This window comes from Astatotilapia calliptera, chromosome 4 (assembly GCF_900246225.1).
Source record: "Astatotilapia calliptera chromosome 4, fAstCal1.2, whole genome shotgun sequence".
Lineage (NCBI taxonomy): Eukaryota > Metazoa > Chordata > Actinopteri > Cichliformes > Cichlidae > Astatotilapia > Astatotilapia calliptera.
The window spans coordinates 16521550-16541356 of NC_039305.1; the positions used below are offsets into that span (position 1 = coordinate 16521550).

The 19807-nt window shown below is 39.1% G+C and overlaps 1 protein-coding gene across 1 annotated transcript in view; it reads right to left on the bottom strand.

The window, feature by feature from the left end:
• fam20ca (FAM20C golgi associated secretory pathway kinase a) overlaps positions 1-19807 on the bottom strand; it is a 48508-nt gene that overhangs the window by 4797 nt on the left and 23904 nt on the right. The window contains exons 4-5 of the mRNA XM_026165088.1: positions 3475-3567; positions 888-1003 (exon numbers count right to left, since the gene is read on the bottom strand). Of these exons, the coding sequence (XP_026020873.1) occupies positions 888-1003; positions 3475-3567 (209 nt within the window). The remainder of the gene's footprint in view (positions 1-887; positions 1004-3474; positions 3568-19807) is intronic.

Sequence of the window (19807 nt, forward strand, 5' to 3'; positions counted from 1 at the left end):
AAATACAGGGGACTGACAAATTAAAGGAAAAAACAGAACCGAAAAACACTTACTTTTGCTGGGTGACCAAACATCTGAAGTACACATGTGTTGGTTCTTTAATTTGCCTCATAAGACCTGAACAAGCTCCAAAAACTTATAATAGGTATTTAAAACCTAGACCGTATGAAGTACATGTAGTTTCCTCTTATTTCTTATTTCTGTTTTACACAAAGGTCTCTATGTTTACACTGTAAGTTTCATTATGATAGCTCCTTTCTGGAAGGCATCTGTGAATTGGTGGCTCTTGATCCACTGACAGCATCTCAGTCTTCCTTGTGAAATTTCTTGAATTGACTTTAAAGGCTGCATTCGTTTCTGTTGCTTGTGCACGTTTACAACCACGTACTCCAAACCTAGCTTACTATCTCAGAAAAGTGGTGTAATACTTGTCTTACATGTGATGAACACAGAAAATGTGAAAGTTTATCTTTTTAAATGAAGTCAGAAAAACTGACTTTTTCAAGATCTTATTATTATTAGAACCTGGAGTGTTTCTATAAAAAACAAACAAATCCCAAAACATCCTAATTCCTGCACTGATGAGGTTTGTGTGTTGTCTTGCAGTGCCACCATGTGGAGAGTTCTGGCTATAGCTTTATATGACTTAATTTTTTTCCACACTTGGCATTTTTATTACTTTAAAGAGGAGACCAGGACACAGTGACTGACACTACCCTAAGCTACAAGTCCATACTCCACTTTGCAAATTACAGTTTACAGTTTAACTGAAGTCTTACTAGATAAGTCAGTGAGTTGGGGTTGCTCTGTGCTGTTTCCAAGTTGGATTTATGATGCAGTCAAGTAGCTGCATCTCTCTGCTAAGCTGCAGAGACCTAAGTCTCTACCTGGTGAGATGAAGAAGGTCCTCCACAGCTTCTTATCACGTGTCAGGTCTCTGATTTCTCTCGTCATGTTCACCAGTCGTCCTGCTACTGGGGGAACTCTCCGGAAGTCAAGAATCCTATAAAGCAAAAGAAAGAAGTGCAGAAAAAGCGAATCATTCAGTATTTAAACACAAATGATGATGCACAGAAGCAGATTTTGCTATAGTGGCAAATTGGAAGACTAGGTCCACATTTTACTGCCTTTAAACCATCGGACAAAATTTACTTTGTACTGAACAGATGATGCTACATAGCAACTTCAGCCTGCAGCTCATTCTCCTGTGGTGCTCCAGGCAGGGCTGAGTATTTCCAGCAAAGCAAGAGAGCTCTGAACGTTGAGCACCTGCTTTGTTTTAACAAACAGCTTTGAACTTCCTCTTTTATCCTGCTTGCACTTTATCTTTGATACACGCACGCCAACAGAGGCTTAAAAGGAAATATTTTCATGTAAGAAGGCGTCATTCTGCAGATTAATACTATGTGCTCGATCAAGTAAAAAGGTGGAAACATTTATAAACTGCTGCCATAAAACACATAAAAAAACTATAATTTAATAAAACTCATCCAGTCTGGATCAACTTGTGTGCATAAACGTGTGACTCTTTCTCTTTCTCCATGGCAAATTGCTGAAGGCTCACTCACACGTATTGTTTGCTTACGTAGGTATGTCTCGTAGAAGCAGACTCATATATATTAATATATAATAATAAGAAACACTTCATGACAGTTGTTTTTAAACACAACTGAGATGGGTGGTTAAAATGTGTTATACATGCTGTAAAAATGCATTGTAAAAAAAGTTCAGCTAGAAAGTTGTTACTAGATGTAACTCTGGTTCTAAGAATATACACAAGGTCCCTAATGGGCCTGTGGTTGTGTGGGGCTGACCAGAGGGTTGTGAGAGACACTCCATGGCTCTGCCCCTTCACACAAGTCCATTTGTGAATGAATAAAGACTGGCAAAGTGAGACATCAGGAGTTTTTCTGTATTTTGATATTATATTTAGTGACTTCTAGTTAAATTTTACACTACATGACATCATTTTTATGACTTCAGCATTCAAGATGTAGCAATAAATTAATCATCTTTACTGGACAATCTGTTTCCCTCTGTGAATGGCACCAAAACAAAATCAATTTATTTGAACCTGTTGACACCTTTTTTGTCTTTATTTAACTTCCAATACAAGATATACACAGACCATTCACATGATCACGTTCGTTTCTCACCACCAGTATTCAGATCAGGGTAGTTCTATGTTCCTTGGCCCAATTCTTCCTTTCTGTCTCCGCCTTTCAATCTCTTCTTTTCTTATATTATGTCACATAAGGCACCTATTCAACCCCTGTTTAGCCTCTCCCATTATATGTTTGCCGTCTAATAGATCTTGATCTATTTGAAACTAAAGCTAAGCCTCCTGGGAGCAGACAGACACACACAGACAGGCTCAGTGGAACAGAGTTGGCGAAACTTAAGCCCACAGAGGAGAGCATTCAGGAGCGACAAAATGCACCGTCATTTTGGGCCGTGACGACAAAAGAGCACCTGTTCTTCTACATGCATGTGTGTGCCAGTGTGTAGTCTCTGTGAGAGCACACTCAGGCTTTTATTCGTGTGCACTCCACCTTTTACACGCCCTTGAGTCATGCATTGTTCAAAACAGATGGCACGACAGTAGGCAAAGAACAAGCGGGTTTGAAAGTAATCACTGGAAAGCGGTTACTTTTCCTAGTATCATCAAGACAGGGTGGTACAATTTGTAAGAAGTGTCTAGTTTTAGCAGGGCCAAACAACCTCCTACTCTGCATCAATATGAAGTAATATAACAGTAGTAGCTCAGTCTGGTATCCAGAGGCTGCAGTGGTCGGGCAGCTGCACTATAACTCACAGGCACCCCCACATGGTGAATGTGACCTAAAAACAAACAGCTCTTTAGGGGTAACACAGGCACCACCTCCCTGCAGCAAATAACCATGTTCTGGGTGTAATGGCATGTTTGAGATTTTCCTATTTGGCTCTATCTGCCTACCCACATGAACATGTGTTGGCGATCTCATCTAAAAGAGAGCGAGATTGCGTGTTTGTGAGCATGTGTCAGATAATTACCGCACCCTCAAGAAATCCTAAGATGCCCAGTAGTCCATTTATCATCCTGTCTCAGAATCCCAAATGATCAAATCTGAGTGCTCTTCTGTTGATATATTTTTCTACCTTGTCAGCTTAAGTCCTCAGAGCCAAGGGATCATGCTGAAATCAATATACTCAGCACCAACTAGAGGAGATGATCCCTGCTTTTGGCGTGTTATCTAATCCCTCGTGTACTTAATCCCTTTCAGATTTTCACAGTTTAAGTCCATTATGGCACACCTCCGGTTTATAATGGGGTAAAAGTTGCGGTCGGTGTGACCTGTCATTCTTTCTGGAACAGACTGTGAGGGATGATTAGAAAATGGGCGAAGTAGGTAAGCACATGGGTCACATTCTGGCACCACATGTATTTTTCCTTTTCTTTTTTTATAGTTGAGTGGTAAAAGATGGAAAACTCACCGATCCAAATGAAAAGCAGCGATCTCAGCATTGTGCCTCTCGAAGTCGGAGAAATAGAAGAAATCTGGAGGCGTTTCCTGCTCCCGCGTCTGCCTGAAAGATAAAACACAGCATAAAGCACCGCATCATCAGGAGAAATCAAAGCAGTTGCTTTTTTAATGTGATTTCCTTGCATATACATATATGTCTACACACACACATATACTTTATATATATAATTACTTTTTGCTTAGGAACATGACGATGTGCATTAAAAATTCTGAACGACAAAAAAATCAACCCCTGCTTTCATTTCTTTTCAAGATAATTCATCAGGAGGGTGATCTTATAAACAAGTCATTTTATGAATCAGATGTGTTTTAATTTGAATTATGCAGCCTTTTGATTCGTGACATTCTCTTCCCGTCTATGCAAATCTTTTCAACTTTCATCAGATTTTTGCTTCCTGCAGGGCCAAACTCATCTAAGCCTCTGCATCCTTTTCTAGGCCAGAATCTGACTCATATGACTGTAAAGCCTGTGTGGACAAGGCTGCTGAAGGGAAGCTGCACGAGATTCTCCCTCGCATCCTTCAGTTCCTCTCAGCAAACACAAGAAACTCGGAATCTCTGCCAAGTAAGGAAATGCTAGAAGCCTCTTTGTGCCGGTCTTTGTCTTTGGCTCTCACTGTCTGCTCACCCGTCTGGGAGAAGAATATTATCTCTCCACTTTCACTCACTTTCTTTGTTTTTCTCCCAAACCGCACATATATTGACGCACCTGACAACAGCCTGTGCTATAACTCCTCTGCTTGCACAATCCACACATGCACATACTTGTGAATGCTAACACTTTCTGCTCTGCCCTGCCTTGTTGTTTTTTTCCCCCGTCTCGTCTCCTCAGACTTAAGGGCAGAGTGTCACATTATCCCCACTCCACCCTTTCTATTTTCTTGAAAATCTAAAGCGGTGACAACAGAAAATGACCTGTCCTCCTTCTCTTTTACATTTCAGGGAAGCAGCCATTTACCCATAAATCAATTGCTGCCATTGTAATCCTTTCTTTCCAACCCAGAGGAGGGAGGGGAGTAATGGTGTTTTCATTTTCAGGGTGCAGGGTGGGGGATAAAAGATACCGTGTAAGTGGAGAGGGAGCTGAATAAACAGCAGCAAGAGTCTTGGATTTTAAAGGTGACCCCGTGAGTCATCGCACTGCAAGCCGCTGTGATTTCAATGTGACATCAATTAAATAGTTTGCAATTGAGGCGGACTTAAATGACTTGAATGCACTTATAATTACCAAAGGGAATAATATTATTACCTTTTTTTCTGGCATTAGACAATTGCTTTTCCAAAAGTATTCATTTTTAATTATACTTAAGTGTATATTCTGGCTGTTTCTGTGTTCGGATGGGTATCCATACACTTACACTACTGTAAAAGAGATTTTTAATCTCAACAGTTTTACTTTTTTCCTGGCTAAATATGGATTAAATAAAATCATAGATAATCAGGTTTGTGGACACAGCTTGGGAATCCAGAAAACTGCGCTTCCGAGATGTAAATGATAAGTTTTACTACAGTAAGTTGCTCTGCTCTATCGGCAGTCAGCGAGGGAGCCTTTTGTCTTCTGTCAGTAGCCGTGCAGATATATTTTGCTCCAAGCTTTTTAAGCATGCATAATATTTCTGCTTCTGGTTTCATTTTCCGCCATGTGTAAAAAAACGATTGTGATATAAACCCGACTGTTGGGTATTACTTCATCGCCGAGTTGCAAAACCATTTCTGATAAAAGGCTATGGTAGGTGTGTGATGGAAAACCTATAACACAGGGCACAAATACACCGATACAGATCTGCATACGCAAACAGTATTCAAAATCTCAAACAAATTTCCTCTCACACTTGTGTAGACCCTTTATCAGTGAGTGTCCTTGATAATAAAAAAGGCTTTTTATCTGAAGCCTTGTGTGATTAGGCTACAGCAGACCTACTGTATGCAGTTCAGCAGAATGTGTGAGCATGATGAAGCTGAACTGCTTGCCTATGTGGACTCAGTTTGTGCTGACTCAACCGTTTTAATGCTCTTTCATGTGCTTAGGCCTGCACAGTGGAGGGTTATATTAGAGGAAGATGGGAGAGGGAGGGGTGAGAAGAACAGCTGTGTCCCAGACTCTTTTTACACACACACACACACACACACACACACACACACACACACACACACACACACACACACACACACACACACACACACACACACAGAGCCAGGCTGATGATGCATGTTTGTGACAGACAGAGGGCAGTAGAGACAAACCCACAGACAGAAACTCAATCACCTGGAGCACCATTAAACTGATGAGGGAATAAACAGCTCTGTTCATATTCTCCTGCGAAATAAAGATTAAAGAGTTTTTAGCTTGTTTTTACAAGCCAGGTGTAGGCAAAGTGAAAAGGATGTTTAGGGATGATTCATCTTCATCACCTACCTACAGATAGAAATAGAAAAAACCCCACATGCAGCCACAATCAAAATTATTCAAACTTGCATGTGTAAGGCTTTACAGATAGAGTGTTTTCTAAGAACATTAATAAATGGGCATAAACCTAAGTTTGCAAAATGGCTATGTCATGATTTAAATCATATTTATTACAGCTGGGTTTTTTTTGATAACTTATGGTTATGTGAAGCTACCGCAATGTTCTAAAATCAAGTTAACCTTTCACGATCTGAATTGTTTGAAAGGTATCTTGAAGCTGAAATAAGAACGCAAGATGATTCACATTTATATATAAAAGATGATATGCAAGTGTAGGACTCTTGGCATGAAAGAATGAGAAATTTATCAAAGGGGAATCAGATGTTTGAAAAGAACAAGTGAGAAAAAATAGAAGGTTTCATTGAAGGCATGAACAAAAAGTACAGAATCATTAAGAGACTTCAGATTGCAGAAAGAGTGCGTAAAAGTTGATGAAAACATAAAAAACTGGGATAGATTTAAGATCTTTTTGAGTGATGAATGTTTCTGTGAAACTATTTATATCCTCCTGAGGTCTGCACTCTTCACTGTGATGCATTTTTAATTTCTCCTAGCTATTTGGGATTAACTGGACCTGATAAAATTTAAAACCTAGGCATGACCTTTTTCTAGAAAGTAGAGCACAACATAATAATGCCAGCACCATATAAAGGATAAAACACTTTTCTGAGCCCAAATCTCAGTTCAGAAACTGTTACCTGAACAGCTGAATCACACTTTCTTTAAAGCAGTGAAATTCAAAGAAAGTAGCACATAAATCACAGAATATTTAATAAGCTCAAATATTTTGCACATAAGCTGTAAAATGGCAAAGTGTGTGAGAGGCTGTGAGACACCTGTGAGAAAATCACTTAATCTAGGTATTAAGGATATGTATGCTTTCATTACACAAACATGAGTTAACTTCACAATAATAACTTGCCTGTATTTACAACTGCAACTGTTACATATACCCCCACTAATCTGGTTTTGTAATGTTAGCTGGATTCTGATTGAAAATAGAGAATAGGAGAAGGAGCAGGAGAGACAGAGAGATCTGTCATCTATTCGTAACCCACAGCAGATTTCAGCCCTCCTCTGACAGGCTTGTTTGTCTGTCTGTCTGGCCCTTTGTCCTGTGGGTAGGTGGCTAAGAAGACATGGACGGGGCTTTGCCATTGAGACACAATGTATAATATGACGCTGGGATTAATGCTACAGTGCACACATATTACACTGAATGTAATGTATGTATGTATGTATGAGTCAGATGCAAGCATTTGACAGCATCAGACTACAAACATTCATAGTAGTTGGATTATATTTGAATCAAAGGTTTCACTGGGTGTTAAAGTTACCATTTTACATCATATCTGATCCCAGTGAAACGTGATCATGGCATTAAAACATACAAGTACACAAAATAGAGATGCAATGTTAAAAAATGTCATAATACTCCAATATTAATGTTTAATAAAACAGAAATTTATGTGGCTGTCAATTATATTACACACTGGATGTCTTGCAGAGCCCAAAGTAAACATTATACTGTAGGGCCAGGGGCACAACACTGTAGATTCAAGAGTAAAACTGTTAGCAGACAAGTAATGTGCATACACATATTATTTCTGGTCATATTTCTTTAAATATGGCTACACGTGCTTGTTTTTATGAATCTCAATCATGACGAAATTGTGTCCATATGCACAGGCCTCCCCTCTTTAGCTATGAATGGAAGTAGATGCTGTTTACATCACAAGTTTATGAGACATGGCGGTGTGAAAAACAGCCAAACATCGCCCTAAGTATGCAAAGCAGAGAACCGTGATTTAATTCTGGGGTTTTCTTCTGGACTCACAAAGAAAATCAAAACTACTGAATGGAAAAAAGTTAAAGAGGCTATCAACTTTGGAAGTTCAGAGTGAATGGTCCGTGCAGAAGTAAAGAACAAATGGTTAGATTATGAATGAGAGTAAAAAAGTATCAGTTCACACAGGAAAGGAGACTCAGTAGGTACGTGTCAAGTTCAAATATCTCACATTATTTCTTTATGAATAATAACAGTTTATGTGTGAGGAGACGAATTCCTTTGGAGTTGTGTCATGAAGGACATCCAGCATGGTGGTGACTCCTTGTAAATAAGGGAGCTATATTTTAGCAATAAAGAAAACTGGAAATATTTTATAAATTGGTACAACTGTCTCTGTAAATGTCCCACACCACTGGTTGGAAACCTTGGTGTCATCATTGGAAACATCAGCAGCATATTTAAAAGTTGTTAAAAAAGCACCATAAGCACCTCAACTTCTGTTACTCCACAAGACAGCTATCAGTTTTAGCTTAAATATGATCATACCACATCTGTACTGACTAATTATATTGGCTTCCAGTTACATTTAGAATTGATTTTTAAATTTTAAAGGTAATTTTTAAAGCTCTGCATGATTAAGAGATACTTCTTACATCTATGTAACCTGTAAACATATAGGTTATGTATAAACAAGCTAGATCCCTTTGGCCTTAGCGTTCTGTGGATACTCAAAGCACTTTATACATCATTTCTCTTTCACTCTAACATTTGCAGTTCAGTGAAAGCATCAGGAACTCAAAGTTCCTGATCTTGCCCAAGGATACTTTAGCATGCAGACTTAAAGAGCCAGGGATCAAACCACCAACCCTCTGATTAGTAGATAACCTTCTCTACCTCCTGAACCACAGCCAGCATAGTGGCTGGTAGTCTAGCTCGTAGTCTTAATTATCATTACATTTAATTTCTGTTTGTTTTATAAATTTTGGTTTAGTTTTGAGAGGTTAACATGTTCTCTTTGCATGCAAAAGAGCCCCTGGGAGACATAAGCACACTCTTAGGGGGTGTAAGCTTCTGTTCTCCTACTGCTCTTTCAAGCCGGGTTAAATACGTCAGGAATGACATCCAGCGTTTCATCTCTGCCAAACCAAATATGCGGACCTCTTGGGAAATAGGGGAGCAGCCAAAACTACATTTCTAATTTTGTGGTTATGGTAAGTAGTGGTGGTGGTGATACTGATTATTATTAGATTTAATTTATACTTCTTTTAAGGGTTTTAAGACCTGTATTTTCACATTTTTGCTGGTCTGTTATTGGTTTTGATTATTAACTCATTAGATTCCTATTTGTTCCATGGATTTAACTTATTGCTGCTTTTTGCTTGTTTTGTGTGCTTTCGTACTTACTATGAAATCCTCCAAGTCAGATGTGAATGTGCAGTAGTTTAGTGGATATACTAAGAAGACTAAAAAAACCCGAACAATCACTTCACCTAAGAATGATCTCAAGTGCTTCAAAGAAGAAAAGTAGAAAGAAGACCCTGCTAAGTGTTTTCTAACCTGCTTTCATTTACCAATTGTTTGGTTACCATGCAGCCAAATCCAATTCGCTCTTGCTATCCTGACCCTACTTAACTCCAATTATCAAGGATCCTGCAGCTTTTCTCCTTTTTCCTAACATGTTTTTTCCACATACACTTCTATGGTTTCATCTCATCTCTGCTATTTGTCTTATTTTCTCCTCCTATTTTGATGTCTCACAAACAAATTTGAACAAATCACATTTATTTTTCATCCCTCTTTGGATTATGTTTTCAAAAAGTGCTGCATTACAAAATGCCTAATTCACTATGAAAATAGTCCACATAGAGTATTTTTAGTATGCGAGGCTTTTCGAGGTATACAAGTGATTAGCGTGACGTATTCAGGACACTCCTGGGTAAATGGCACCTTGAAGAGTACTCACAACACATCTCAAGGTGACAGACAGGTGGAAGAATGTAGGACCAGAATGAAAGATTGGGAGATAAAACCTCTTCAGCCTGGTGATTTGTGTCAGAGTGTGCTCGTCTGTCAGCAGCACTGCACACAGAAGACAGAACACTGTCGAGGCTCTGTTTGTGTGTGTGTTCTTTACATCTGCAAACAGCAGCTTACTCTGTGGATATATATACATTTTCTGAGCATTCCTGACTCAGTGTCTGCATTTTTCTCTTTATTTTCCTCCACCACTGCTATCGGCGAGAGATCTAAAGAATCGGCCCAGGGCGCCAAGGTAGCTGTCTAGATTGAATTTCAAATCAATGTTACACAAGTTGTGTTCCAGCCTCAGCTATTTTCAACACACAGGGTGAGACACTGCCAGGAGGGAAAGGCAAGTCATCTGCATGTGTGGGAAGTGGTATGTGCGGTATTATCATAAGAATGCTGGGGAAAAGACTTGACTTGAAGAAGATGGATGTTAGCCTGAAAGCAGTGCTTCATTTTCAAAGTTATTAGATACTCGCAAGGTGGGACTGTCACGGTCCTGGGTCTTATGACCCAGTGTTTTGAGTTTTAGTTCATTTTGATGTTTATAGTTTATGTTAAGCCCTTCAGGTTTTCTAAGTTCATTTGTTACCATGCCTAGGTGATTTTAGTTCTTATTAATTCCCCCTTGTGTTTCCAACCCATGTTAAGTCTCCCCTGCTCTTCATTTAAGTCCTCTGTTTTTGCATGTCATTTGTCAGGTCGTCTGCTCATCCATGCCCTCACTTCAGCATTCTATGTCAGTTCACCACGTTTAAGGTTTTTCATGTTTAGCTTTAGTTCACCCAGTTTAGGCTATGGTTTAGTGTTCACCTGTGTCCTGCTGTTTGTACTCCCCTTTTGCTGGCCTCAATAAACGGCTTATTTTCTGTTAAATCTACGCCACGTTCAGTTTATGGAGTTGCGTTTGGGTCCTTTTGCCAACACCTACAGTCTGCCCTCGCCAGACTGTGACAGGGACAGCGTGGAATTAACACAAAGACTGAAATTCTCAGTGATCAGGTTTCTGGAGCCCAAAGTTTTGATGCAGGGTTAGAGGTTATTCAAATAGTGCACATTTTATTAAACATCCACTGAACTACCAAAAGGAAAGATGCATATTATTTGTCAAGTTGTCCAAACTGGCATATGCCGTTCACCGGGAGGAAACCTAAAGATTAACAGTTACATGTTTGCTTCTTAAAAAGTTCTTTAAATATATTACAGGCATGTTAAATTGACTTGTTTGCATGCACAGCATACTTTCGCCGCCTTTATGCTACCTTTAACGGTCTTTTATTGAACTCAAATATGCATCACCATCTACTGCAGTCTGTAAAATGTTTACCATGGGACATGTATTGCTATGTGGGCTGAGAGAACAGTGTTAAAAACTGGTCAAAAGCTCCTCAGCCTGTGGTTTACTAGACAGAGTTTAAACCTATCAGCTGTAAAAAAAAAAAAAAAAAAAAGGTCATTTATTAAGATTTGTTTTTTTATTTATACATTTATCAAAAATTCTTGCAAGGAAGTCATATGAATACTACCCTATTACCCTAGCTCTGTATCAGCAGTGATGATTGATAAAACTCAATATTTTTGCTTCCAAGTCATTGTGATTTCAAGCTGTGTATGTGTTTGTCTTTTTTTTCCTTCTGTTTTTAAATGTAGGGAGTGTAAAGTTGATCAAGCAGCAGGCCCGAGGGCAGAAAAATGAAGCCAGTGCATAGGTGCCAAAAAGTGCAGTTCCTCTAATGGCCACTTAAAGCTGGCTCTATTCCCTGTAGACTCAAGTGTTAACATGCTCAAATGCACAGCATTTACAGGTGGTTTACAGCTGGTGGAAAAAAATGGTTTGGCCTCTATGCATAGCTTCCCTCTTTATAACCACTGTTTGTGGGGTGAACTCACCTGTTTGGATACTTGTGAGGGTTGAAAACAGTCGTGTGACAGGTGGACAGAGAGCTGTACCCTTACTTCTGCTAACTGGATTATGCAACAAATAATACTGCTTGGTTATGGCGTTATTTTTGTGCTTTCAGTGATTGCTATTATCCACACACACACACAATAGCAGCCCCTCTCGCTCAGTTTTTGCATTTGCACTCGCTGGCAATGTGTTGCTCGCGCTCCCACCATTTCTGCCCATGCACGCTCAACTCTTTCTCTACACCGTTATAGTTGTGCCACAAAACCAGCCAATCACAGACTTGGATGCAAAGAAATCTGATTGGCTGTTCTGGTCTCCAATCAGCTCGAAATGACGAAATGCAATATCCCAAAATCCATTTCGTCCAAAACTCAATCGAGGCAGTGGCGGAGGAACACAGAGTGGCAGAGTTTGAAATATTACTCTTTCTGGGTCACAAAATAAACTTTTAAGATATTTTCATGCGAGAATGGTGCTGTGTAAACTTCAAATATCTGCTCGATTCATCACGACATCACATATTTGCATAAGTGCTCTAACGTTTTCGGAGATGCCTGTTACCCACCAGCTGACCGGGTGGTCACTCGGGTTAAACATAATATATAAAGCTGAACTGACAAAAAAAATCACCAACTACACCACCAGGTATTATAGGAAAAATCATAAAGCCTTTGAACTAAAACAAACGCTGCTGTGACAGTGACGTACACTGTCTTGTTGGTATATATGTATGATTTGTATCATCTTCATTTCCAAACCGATATCATGAGCAGCGGCTTTTACAGCTGTGGCTCCAGCAAACATCAGCTGATACTAGAAATTAATTTTAAATAAATTATAACAACAGCTTATCAAGTTTGAACGTGCTGCTGTTGTTGTTTAGCGCAACATCCGCTGGTTTCCTGTTTCTGGCGCAAAGTGGGAGATAAACAAACAAGAGAGACGATCAGCTGATCATTGATCAGTTTCATGATTGAAATAGCAACAGGAGAGGGAGGGGGGGAGAAGAGGCAGCTGTGCAACGTAAAGACAGAATAACTCCAGCTTTGTCTTTTTTTCATTCTAGCTAAAGTGCAGGACTAATCGCGTTCCTTTTCCTCTCAATACGGATGTATTGTAATTGGTCCAGTCCAGAGTTGATCATGACGAATTGGCTAATCCACCACCTTTCATTGTTTATACCGTTACAAAAACAAACATAAAAATGAAAAATTATCATCGGCCCACCAGGCAAATGTCCGGTATGCCCAATGGCCAGTCCAGCTGTGTGGTCAGCTGGTGGGTAACAGGCATCTTCGAAAACATCAGAACACTTATGCAAATATGTGATGTCTTGATGAATCGAGCAGATATTTGAAGTTTACACAGCACCATTCTCGCATGAAAATATCTTAAAAGTTTATTTTGTGACCCAGAAAGAGTAATATTTCAAACTCTGCCACTCTGTGTTCCTCTGCCACTGCCTCGTTTAAGTTTTGGACGAAATGGATTTTGGGATATTGCATTTCGTCATTTCGAGCTGATTGGAGACCAGAACAGCCAATCAGATTTCTTTGCATCCAAGTCTGTGATTGGCTGGTTTTGTGGCACAAATATAACGGTGTAGAGAAATAGTTGAGCGCGCACGGGTTAAAATGTTGGGAGCGCAAGCAACAAATTGTTACTTAGCAGGCATACATGTCTGCCGTAGTTCAGAATACTTATAAGTGCTCAAACGACATGCTTAAAACATTTCTTAAAAAACACTGAGGTGACTGAGGTGATTTGAAAAGTAAACAATTTCTTATCTAAAAGTATGTTGTTAAAGTATGTTACTGAGCGTCTAATTAAGTATTAAGTTTTAAAATGTTAGCATGACATCTTAATGCAACCTTTTAAAGTTATAGAGTGTGTATTATTCTGTGTCTTCACTTTATCTCGTGTCTCCTTCCTCATTCTTTCATCGATGTCTGACCTTCTGTCTACATTAAAAGCTGCAAGCATGAAGTCAGCCCTTGAAATTAGACTCTAAATGTGGGGCTTTGAGGGAAGCTGCATAGCTCTGGGCTAGGTCACTATCTGTGACCACCAGAGCTCACTGGCAACCCTTGAGATAGATGACAGAACCCCTCAGAACCAGTGTAAATCGTGTCTGTGAGTTAGAGGGAGCGCGTGTGTCTGCACGAGTGTGCGGTTGAGTCACGACCAAGAGTCAGGGAGTGAATGCGTCTGTCCGACTATCTCATCTGACCAGATGACTGCAAATCTCTGTCTGTGCAGCCCTTTGCAGACAGAGGATGTGTAACATCGCTGGCTTCATCACTTTATTAAAGTGACAGCATTCGATCAGTCGGACGTAGGTCACTGTCACGTTAATGTTCTTGACATTTTCATTCAGACATTTCCGCAAGATTGAAAGAGAGAGCCACTGTACGCAACGCAATATGTGACAAATGTGCTACAGACAAGTACACCACATTTAGTAATCTGCACATTGCCACTAAGAACTGGGTCATTCTGTATGTTCCACACAACGGCTAATGTCTATTGCAAAATAAAAAGAGATTAGTTTTAAGGGCATTCTGCAAACAATCATGTTGTGGATGCAGTTCAGACATCAGTGTTGATCACTGTAGAAGAAAACACCCATGTGTAAATCTTTATTCCCGTGTAGGATAATTTACTGACCTAACAAGCTATCTCAGATATCATGCTGGGCAAATTAGCCATGTGTTGCTATTTTTTTTCTACATTAACCGCCGCGAATTACAGGCTGTACACACTGATTATATAATAGCATATATTATCCCAACTATTAGTTCTTTAAAATAGCAGAAGGTATTTTCTTGCTGACCTTTGGCTTGTCCTAGTAAAAACTTTACACACCTCTGTGACTGTATCGGCAATGATGGACTGATTAAAAAGTTTGACCATATTGTTCAAACCTAATTGCTGATTACTGTGACCTTTATGGAAAAGGCTGCTCATTTAGACATTAAGCAGACACGTTCAGTTGCTGCCAGATTAATAGAAAGGAGTGCATCTCTGATAGGGGCTTATGTGTCAGGGATCGCACCATGGCTTATAGGTCTGCTAAGTCCTGCTGCTTTCTAACTACTTTCTGGCTATTCATTTCAACAAGACAGGCCAAACATAGTATAGATGCGTGTAAATAAAGCACACAAACTATTGTGTGAAAGACTCAGAATCAGGGTTAACCACAGGAGTACAACTTTAATATCTATCAAAAGCTCTTAACAAAATTTGACAGTCAATGATTGAAAAGCTTTTAATGCCCCGAGGAGGATTAGTACACATACAATAAGGGCACATTAAGCACATTAACAGCAACGTACTTCATCAATTTAAAATGAGTTTTATCATAATCCCTTCCTACAGTTTCTCTTCTCAAAGACTTTTTTTTTTACAGTGAAAGAGAGAAATGGTGTACACCATTTCTCTCTTTCACTGTAATATGTCAAATGGAAACTTCTTTGCATTGAGGTTTTAGAAAGGAAAATGTTCCGGAAACATCAGGGCATCAGCTTAAAGTAACTTAACAAACAAGCTAAGCAATTGTCCTGCTATGGGTCACATACCTATATTACTTTTGCATCTGATATGTATTTCCCCCCCAAATTTCTACTCCATCATCATCTTTGACCAGGTCAGGTCTATGGCTAAGTATTCTTCATTTCAAATGTACAACTGTTATTCCACTGTGAAGGCCAATGCATCATGCTTCACAGTCACGTCAGTAGTGATGTGTCGGTCGCGAACGAAACGGCTCTTAGAGCCGGGTCTTTGAAGTGAACGACGCGAGCCGGCTCCTTATTGGGAGCCATGGTTTTTTTTCTTTCTCTCACCCTCTCTCTCGCACTTTTTTTCCGTTTCACTCCGCAGGCGAGCCTTGTGCTTTGCGCTGGGAAGAGGGGGGAGGGGCGGTAGTTACACTCGTAGTAGCACGGGAACAGAGCAGGATGGAGAGACAGAGAAAAAGAGCCAGGAACAACAAAGTCACATTAGAAAGGTATAGTAATGATCCACAACTATTTTTAGTTGCGGATGATAAAGGATTCAGAAAGTGTATTCCTGCAGGCCTATATGACTAGTGATGGTAAATTTGATTCTTTTTACTGAATCAAGTTTTAATGAGTCACTCACCAAAGTGAATCGGATTTTCGAGTCATTTGATTCACTTAGTCAGTTGACCAGAGAGTGCAAAAAATTTACATTTTCACTCAAACTTAATTTGTTTCTCTTTTCATGTAAATCCTACTGCTAAGATGAATGATTCTAAAAAAAACCAACTATTTTATAGAGCAAAAATGAGCAAAAACATTTCTAAAATTAAGCAATTTCCTATCAAAATTGCTTAATAAACATTTATTTTGTTTCTTTTTATTTTATTAGTATTTTCCTTAAATGTGTTAAATATACATTTTCTCATCTAAATGTCCACTGAGCTGTGAGCCAGGGGGCGGTGATGCGCCTTAACATTGGTTGCCAACCAAGAAGAAGAAGAAGCTGTGAGCCAGGAGGGAGAGGGTGAGTGAGTGAGTGATTCGTTCATCTATGATTCAGCACAGGAGGGAGGGGGTGAGCGAGTCCTGAGTGATTCGCTTACGCTTATGATTCAGCACAAGAGGGAGGGGGTTAGTGTGTCCTGAGTGATTCGTTCGCTCTATGATTCAGCACAGCAGGGAGGGGGTGAGTAGCTCAAATGTGCTGTTAGCATGTTAGCAGAGCGATGCTACTGTGAACCGAGGAGCTATATTCTTGATGTGAGCTTCTACTCAGGGTTTTTTCTTCTAGTTCAGAGCAGAAATTATTTTGGTAAGATACTGGATGTTGTGTTTTTCTCCACAATTTTAATTATAAGCTAGATACATTACTGCTAACAGCAACAGGGATGAGTCAGTGAGTCAGTTGGGCTTGTGAATCATGATTCATGAGTCAGTAAAGTGATTCTCGAGTATTGAACGATTCGTTCATGATTCGCGCATCACTATATATGACAGAGAATGTGCATCTTCTTTTTGTTTTCACATTTTAATTTATATTTAATTGTGTTGTGGTTTGCAGTGTTTTGTGTTGTTTCACCTTAAATTTGTTTAAAAGGACAAAGCTGAAAATGTAAATGGTTAAAAGTTGAAATGTGAATAGTTGGTTTTTGTATTATATGACTTATTTATTACATTTTATGTGGAGTGAATAAATAAAAGTATATTTACGGTGGCCCCTAGAGACAAAGCCGTACGAACTCTAAAACACGTACAAACTCCAAAACACGTAAAAACTCTGAAGCATGTACAAACTCCACAACACGTAAAAACTCCAAAACAGATAAAAACCCTGAAGCATGTACAAACTCCAAATCACGTACAAAAGACAACAGAAATGCTCCAGAATGCTAGGCGCAGTGTTGAGCTTTTGTTACCTAGTGGCTACACAAGCCAGGACCGGATTTGGTGCGTGGTAGTAACAGGTAAATGAACATTTTTTTTTGATTATTTGAATATATATGAGTGCTTGTGTATAAATACACAAACAATACACATATGCTTTCAACTGTGTAATTTAAGTGATCTAGGTAGCTCTGTTTTGGAAGTTCAGTTAACACTAGAAATGTGTTTTGGAGTTTGTACGTGCTATTTGGAGTTTGTACGTGCTTTGTCTATGGGGGCCACCGCCTATATTTATATATAAACATATATAAATAAAACCACTTTTTTTTACATTAGTAATTCCTTTTGTGCATAATTTTATATTATGGTTAATAATAAATTAATTAAAGCAACAAAACAACCTGAAGAGCTGGTTCGGAGCCAAAAGAGCCGGCTCTTTTTAGTGAGCCGAGCCGAAAGAGCTGGTTCTCTAAAAAGAGCCAGAAATCCCATCACTACACAATGGCTGCCCCTCCCTGCTGGAGGTTTTTTCTTGTTAAAGGGAGTTTTTCCTTCTCACTCTCGCCAAGTGTTTTCTTGAAGGCGGTTATCTGATTATTGGTGTTTTCTGTATTATTGCAGGGTCTTTACGTTACAATATGAAGTGCATCAAGGGGACTTTTCTTGTGATTTAGTGCTATTTAAAAAAATGAATTAAAGTGAACTTCGAGTGTTCATATTCGTAGGGAGCTAAATTCGACTCCAATAATAATTGTACAAAATCACTGTTATGTTTTAATGGACCAGATAGATGGAATGAAATCTTCATCTTAATCGATGTAAGTTGCATAGATTGCACAGAGAAAACATGTCTGATCTGCAATGCTATTACATTTGAAAAAGTCAGCTTTCCAACTTCCTTATTTTTTTTCCCTTTCTCTACCAGCGTTTGGTCTGTGCATTTCCTGTAAAAACACACATTGCTTTCTAACCGGTTGACTTGTAGTAAATTTGTGAGTATTGGAAGCAATGTGAAGTCAGTTTGGTTGATATTCTTCAGCTGGTCTTGCACTCTAATCCCAATTGGGATATAGCATCACATCAAAAACTGAACTGCAAATGGGCAGATGTTGACACTGTTTCCACATATAAGTCAGGCACAACAACAAATACCAATCAGGTTATTACTATGAACAAGTTAAAGGCATGTCTGTTTTTTGTGATACAATCATATTTGCTTGACAGCGAATCTGGCTGCTAAATGGTTGGAAAAAGATAGCCACACATTGTTTTCTCCACATACTAGTATTACCAGAGCCTATTTTTCTTAAATACAAGCAACATTTCTTAGCCATTTATGCTTATTTATGTAAGTGTTTTAATATATAATATGTGAAACTGTCAAAAAACTGCACCTTGCTTGCTTCTTTTTCTATCAAGTACAGTATTTTATTTCTTTTTTTTTCTTCAAATCAATAAAAGGACAATATGAAACAAGTCTTGAACACAAAGTTTTTTCCCCAAAAGTCAACAAGGACACCAATAACGATGTTCAAAAAGGTTGCTGTAGTAGTCTTTGTTTTGTTAGTCTATAGTAGATTTTCTGTGTTGATGGTGTTTGAGAGACCAGCCTGCTGCTCTTTGCCACAAAGATGGCCTTTCTCAAAGTTTAACCAATCAGTAATCTTACATGCCTTTAACATTTTCAAGGGTTTATTTCCCTCTAGGGCTGCTTTCTCTAGAGTATCGCAACCTTGGGCTGGTTAGAGGGCACGTATGCCTTGATGAACCTGAGCGCTATACTGGTGGGAGCCTAGTGCTCCTGGTAGGGTCACCCATGTTGGACAGGTCCGGGGGGAGAGGCCACAGATAACAACCGTGTGTGGTTAAAAAACACCTTGGTAACAGAAACGGGATCAGAAAAAAACTTGTTGCTGTACTAAGGTCCAGTGGGTACGATAGGGGTACCAAAACTACTTCTGAAGTTTGTAGTGTTGAAAAAGGTCCTGAAAAAATTCATACCAAGACAGAGGTTTGGATTATTGTGAAACAGCCAAATAGTGTCTGGTGTGGAAAATGGCCTATAGAGGATAACAAGGCTTTCCTCATGTTCTTAGTCTCTGAGTCTCAGTGTCTACTCTGCTCCACATTACTTTTAGAGCTATTTTTGAATTGGGCATCAGTTATTTTTTTTAACTGCCAACCTTAATTGACTGGCACGACACATTCAGCCTTGTTCCCCTGAGCTTACTGCTTCATAGTGCTTCAAGTGTGTAAAGAGCTGAAATCACTGAAGAACCGATGCAAAGCTGCCGAATTAAATCTGAGCATTTTGGGATCTCTTCCCTACTATCATCTTAACGGGCTCCCCTGAGTTGTAAGCAGACTTGGAACATATATGGAAAAAAAAAGTAAATCTTATTAGTATCACTTTGTTATTTTGGTTTTCATAAATCCGTTTTAAGGGAACGCTTCTCTGTGTCAAAATGAAACTGTTGTACTTGTTAATGGATAAGTATATTCACTGGTGCTTTTCAATAAGAAACACCACCAAATAGCAGCTTCGTGATATCAGTGGAATAAATGTTTGATGACTCAAATGCTTCAGTTGCATTTCATTTGCTCAGAATAATTTACGTACAGTTTTTTTTCATATTAACACAGCTCAACATCAAGAAGATTTTGTTTTTGTTTTTTCAGTGACAGATATCGGAGATAAAAGAATAT